At 45.6% G+C, this 6,000-nt stretch overlaps 1 protein-coding gene across 1 annotated transcript; it reads right to left on the minus strand.

Annotated features, from left to right (window-relative positions):
* Window positions 1–3,553: 3,553 nt before the first annotated feature.
* On the minus strand, window positions 3,554–5,339 carry SIVA1 (SIVA1 apoptosis inducing factor). The gene is made up of 4 exons (XM_086749136.1): window positions 5,209–5,339; window positions 4,841–5,035; window positions 4,333–4,489; window positions 3,554–3,794 (listed from the first exon to the last, which is right to left on the minus strand). The coding sequence occupies exons 1-4, from the start codon at window positions 5,324–5,326 to the stop codon at window positions 3,737–3,739; spliced, it is 528 nt and encodes a 175-aa protein (XP_086605262.1). The 5' UTR covers window positions 5,327–5,339; the 3' UTR covers window positions 3,554–3,736.
* Between the last annotated feature and the right edge of the window lie 661 nt (window positions 5,340–6,000).

Genomic DNA, 6,000 nt, shown 5'->3' on the forward strand with positions numbered 1-6,000 from the left:
AAAAAAAAAAAGGCTATGAATTAGCTACAAGTCAGGGTCCAAATGGGTATGACACTAAAATGAAAGGAGGGGAAGAGGTTTAGGTGCTGGCTGTATTAAACAAAAGAGGTACCAATCACACAACGGCACTGGTTATATTTGTGTCCTGAGCCAAGATTTTTTTTTTTTTAGTGTGTCTGGATCATCTATGGAACAGCTCACTTTTCTCTTGGAAAACAGACTTCTGATCTGATCTGCCAAGCAAAGGAACTACTCACTGTGCACTCAGGACGAAGGTTATTTTGTGTAACCACCATATCTAATCTAACCGCTAAGAGCGCAACACTACCACGAGGGACGCATGCAACGGGCACATGCTACTGACAGAGGCAACTCAAGTGTATTTGATCTTTTTACTGAAGTACTTCATAACGTTGTGTGGTTTTGTTCTAACGCAGATTGTAGATACTGAAGACTACTGAAGTAATTATTTACCATATTAGATTGTCCTTAAAGGCACATCTGGTATGTCTGAAACCATACATTTCTAGTATTTACTCACATATTAGGCTTAAAGGAAATTATTTTATCCTGATCAGACCAGCTGACTTCCTTTTAGACAGAAAACCGTGCTCTTTGAGGCTTATTTCACCAGTAATGATACACAAGCCTCAGAAGTAGTTTCTCATCCATCTGTAAAATCATTACTGTAGGATATTTTCACCAATCAATATGCTGTCTCCTCAGAGGATCTCCTTCCCTTTGAATACTGGGCAAACTTTGATTTTTTGACACTTTGCACTGAATAGGAGGGGAAGAACATACGATAATAACAAAGCACAGTATAAATAAACAATTTCCTGCTCAATTAATAAACCAGACAATTTGCCCAGCTCCCACTTGCAGTCCCAGGAGTACCCAGCGCACAGTTCTATAAGCAGAGGCAACAGACAAGGCCTTGTGAGTAAGAGTTAGTTAGACAAAGAGAAAAATCTTTGGACTTCTCAACCAAAGATTCTTCCCTTCCCATAGGTTTTTTTTTTTTCCGTAGGCAATATAAAGATTTAAAAACAATTCCCAGTCCTACTTCTCATTGTTCATCTAAGAACTGCAAGATTAGAGCAGGAACTTTCCTCAAGAATGAGATTTGAGTCTTCTGAGAGATAAAAGCACATGAGAAACAGTTTGTCGCACCTTCTGAAGCCAGGAAAGCAAGTGAGCTGGTAATCACTAAAAAACATTTCACATGTATGATGCACCTTCCCGATGGAAGAACTGACCACACTGTTCTGTGCTCTTCCTGCCCTGCTCCTCCCAGTCTCTAAACATTCGCTTCTAGCCCTCCTGCTTTTTTCTTCTCCCAGCTCTTCACTCCGCATTGGGTATCTGTTCAAATGAACAACCATCTCTCAAGGGACCGGCTAAAGGATAACAAATAAGAACTTTCAGGCCTCAAATCCACGTCACTGTTTAGAGAACAGCTTTCTATGAAATACAGCAGTGGCTAAATGAGCCAGAAAGAAAAAAAAAAAAAAAGTACCAACTACTTTGAAACATAAATCACTTGTAAACAACATGCCTCATGTCTCTGAGAGCCTAGAAGCAAAAGTATTTTCAGTCTTTCACCCTCAGGAGAGAATGAGAAAAAGCAGATACATACTTAAAGGTTTCAGTCTGAAAAATGTGCTTGACTGAAAAACATTTTTATTCATTGCCTAGAACTTCAAATGAAACAAAGCCAAGTTTTAAAGTTCTTCCCTAAAGCTAACATTTAAGTCCATTAACCCATAGATTCTTCCCATTCATAAAACTCAGCTTTGTGTTTTGAGACGATTACCGTAAGAGCAATATCTTTATCTGTCGTGTGATATCTGACAGTTGGGAACTGCACCAGAGATCTGCTGACTTAACCCATTACATTTTTTAAAAGATAAATAATACTGTGGAACGACTGCACACACTAGTACTTTCACTACTAGCTCACCTGACTGACTTTTTTTTGTTGTTTGGTTGGTTTGGGAGCAGAGACAAGATACATTTTACAGTTGCTCAAAATCAAGACCTGCAACTGGCAAACTCTCCCATTTTAACTGGCTACAAAGTATGCAGAACAGGGAACCAAACCAGACCAGGCTAGCACAGAGATGGTTGAGCTAGCAGTGAAGTGATGCCTCCCTGCATTCCCTGAAGGGCACAAATGCTTTTAAAGTGTCTCTGCATAGTTACAGAAAGTGTTCCATTGGGGCTGGAAAGAACCTCAGCTTGCACTTCATTGTGGCTGATACATCCAAAGCCATGCAATATGCAGCTATGAAGAAGTACTGCTATTCAGCAAGAGCTATAACCTCAGCCTTTGCTAAAGTATCTACTGTTCTGTTTGGTTAGTTGCAGTATTCTGAAATGTAAAAGCACCCAGTGTGCTTTCAACAGCATGTCAAATAAAGATATCCCTGCAAGAGAGCAAGGGCCTTTCCATTTCTTCAAACAGAAATGGCTACAGTGGAGAAGAAGAGATTAAAAAAAGGTTACTCTGTGGAAAACATACTAATCACAGTTGAGAAGACTGGGAGGCATGAGTTTCAGACTCAGCTTTGGGAATTCAGGGCAAACAATTTAGGAAACAGAGCATTAGCTATGAGTGCCATGAGAATTTCTTTCTTCCCCCCCTCAAATCTGTTCCTTTTTTTCCTGAAATCAGCCACTGATTTTCCTGAAATCAGCCACTTAACTCACCATTTTCCTGAGGTAAAGACCACTGTAGTTGTGTCTTACATAGTTGGTTTGCAAGATGAAAAGTCTAGTGTTTTTATTTTTAAGAACATAGCAAAAACAGTAAAATAAAATTACTTCGAGGGGCTTTCCAGTAGTACTTAACCAAAGTCTCACTCCTACAGCACAAACAATACTAAGCAAACTGGCCTATGCAGTGATATGAAAGGAAAATGAGGAATGAGCTAGCTTCTGGAGACGTATGCTTGGGTGATGACCATTTTTCAGACCACTTCATGAGCTATTTTTGAGTGGGTATTCAGGACAGCATGAAGTTTAAAGTGTAGATGATCAACTTTTACAAAGAAGCCGCTTTCCCAGAAAGATCCTGTATGGAGGGTACAGGAAAATCAGTCTTTGACAATTAACTACTGAGAAAAGCTTTTTTGCTCCAAGCCTGGTGTACCACTGTTCTTTCTATCAAAGTTATCACGGAAAGGACAATTAAAACCATTCAAGCTGTCAGTAATCATAAGATGTTTGTGCTGGTTAAAGTTTTTCAGTGTAAATCAGCAAATTCTCTCTCTGGAAAAGCCTTCAGGCCTGGCTGATTTTTCCTAGCTAGCCCACAAATAAAATGTTGTGTCCAGAACAGATTTACACTCACCTGAAAGCACACAAGGAGCAAGCGATTTCTATTCTGATCCCACAAAAGTGTGCCTAACATGAGCAACAAGTGGAGAGACACTGAATGAATACTGTGAATTCTATATCACATAAGGAACGCCAGGTAAAAGCACAAAGCAGCCCCTTCCAGATAGGCATATCATAACTAGAGATGAAGCAGAAAGTTGATTCAAGATAATCTAGAAAACCTCAAAATATAAAAGTTTATTTAGCTACAATATTAAAAAGTACAATATAAAGATATAAAACATAGAAAATTCATAATTAATTCACATGCTAAAAGGATTAATTGACCAGCCGTAAGGAGGAGACTTCATGAAATTTATGGACATCTTAGCCACAAAGGCTATTTCATCAAGTTTCAGACTTGAAATATCGAGCAACCATTGCAGAGAACTTGCTCTCCCACATCACCATAACTAGGGGAAAAAAAAAAAAAAAAAAAAGGAGAAAAAAAGAAAATAATAAGGAAAAAAAAAAAAAGAAAACCCGACAAAACAAAGTCTGTGTGTCTATTGTTTCTGGAATATAGCAAAGAACGTTATCCTATTCCATTATTAACTGTAACCACGGGACTCCCACATAACATGCTTGATATTTCTTTATATCATAGAACTGTTAACAATGATAGCAAAAACTTAAAATTACTCCTTGAGAGTATATTTATTCATCATTGGCCAACATACTATATTGCTAGCTGGAAGGCAAGAGGAATTTTCACCTCCTAGAACATTTAAATAAGAAGCTAAACTAGACTTGCACCAAGACTGATTACACTACTTCACACAGGCATTTTATTTTCCATGTTTCAGACAGTCTTCCTGCTGCTAAAGGAAGCTGAAGTCCTTTAGATGGCTAAACTAGATATGCTAGATATCTGTTGGATCTTCATATGCTACAGCCAATTTTCAAGGTATATATAATTAAAATAAGTTTGAAAACTCAAAAGGCACTTACTCAATAGTGGAACACAAAGAACAGGTAACTGTGTTACAGCAGCTGCAGAGCCTGCTGCAGCTCTGGCAGATGAACTGGTCGCACTGCGTACATGCTTCCTTGACATCGGCAGCTCTTACGCACGATGAACAGGCTTTGGAAACTCCCACGGGTGGAACTGCTTGGAAAAGATGCAGTTAAGAAGAGACATACTTTAGAGCAAAACAGAGAAAGCACCTGGAAGTTCTAAGAACTGCAGCGTGGTATCTCCACTCAGCATCACAGCTACAGGTGGCAGCACTTTGCAGGCACAGGGCCCACGGCTTTGAGCAGAGAAAGAACCAACAAAGCTCTACGGCCAGACCACCAAGAGATTCTCAAGCAGACCACACATGCAACAGCATCTAAATCGGTCAGTGAAGCTCAAGTCTCAAAAATCCTTTAAAGAAAAGTCAATAAAGAAGAACTTGGGAGAGAGACACTGACAGGAGCCCGGCCCACACAACAGGGCGGGGCAGGGCCCACTCACCCTTCTCGCCGGCGGCGGGGTGCCTCAGCAGTTTCCCGTCGCGGCCGATGAGCAGCTGCCCGCTCCAGCGGTGCCCGGCGCTGCCGTCCTGGGCCTCCTCGCCCGGCTCCAGCGAGCGGGTGACCGCGGGGCTGGCGGGCCAGGCGCCCTCCATGTAGGCCTGAGCTCCTCTGAAGAGCAGCCGCCGGGTCCTCTCTGCCGGCGGGAGGGGAGAGGAGAGGAGAGTTAGGGCCGGCTTCCCCCGCTCCGCCGCCAGCCCCGCCGGAGCGGAGGCGGCCGGGAAGGCCTGCGGGCCCAGGCCAGGCCGGGCCGGGCCCGGCGGGACTGCGACTTCTGGTGCTTTCCCCCTCCACCCCGCCCCAGCTCACCGAAGACCTCCCGCCGGTACTCCTCGCCCCGCACACCGCAGCTCAGCTCCCGCAGCCCCACGCGCGTTTTCCGCTGGAGCGGGGCTGCCTCCCCGAAGGGGCAGGAGCGCTTCGGCATGGCGGGGCCCGGCCAGCCCCGGCACCGCCCCCGCCCGCTTCTCCGCCGCGTCCGCGCCGCGCCTGGCCAATGTCGGGGGAAGCGCGGGGAGGCGGTGGCGGCGGCCCCGCCTCGGGCGCGGCCCCGCCTCAGGCGCGGCCCCGCGGAGCCGTTCCCGCTCTCCCCGCCGCAGGCTGAGCTGTGCCGGAGTCGGCGGCGCTCGGTTCTGTTCGCAGGGAAGCGATCGCTTCGTCTGCGGGGAAATCTCGCTTTCCGCCGCGTCCCGAGGGCCCGCTGCCGCCCGCCGGGGTTGTCTGCTGCCCCGCCGCCGCTCCTCGGGTGTCCCGGCGGCTGGAAGTCGTCTCCTTCGTGCGCCTGGTCCTTGGTGTAAAGGGCCTGGCGGGACAGAGCCGAATTCGGGATTGGCAGGGAGCCCTCTTTCCCCGTTAGCGTTTTCACACTCGTCTTCCTTGCTGATAGGCCTACAGCCTAAGTTTGCGTTCAGGCCCAGGTAGTTCTTCCTAAAATTTAAATCGCCTGCCAAAGCCTTAGCTGCCGGAGTGCTGTAGGACCAGCGAAAATGTGCGTAAGTATGAGAATCCGCTCTTTTTGAAACCAACAAGGAGGCCAGAGAACATCTGTTTGGCCAAGGGGGCTCCTCAGCCCCTGCCAGCAGCAGGAGTGGGTTCACCACT

This window comes from Chlamydotis macqueenii, chromosome 5 (genome assembly GCF_036417535.1).
Source record: "Chlamydotis macqueenii isolate bChlMac1 chromosome 5, bChlMac1.mat, whole genome shotgun sequence".
Classification (NCBI taxonomy): domain Eukaryota; kingdom Metazoa; phylum Chordata; class Aves; order Otidiformes; family Otididae; genus Chlamydotis; species Chlamydotis macqueenii.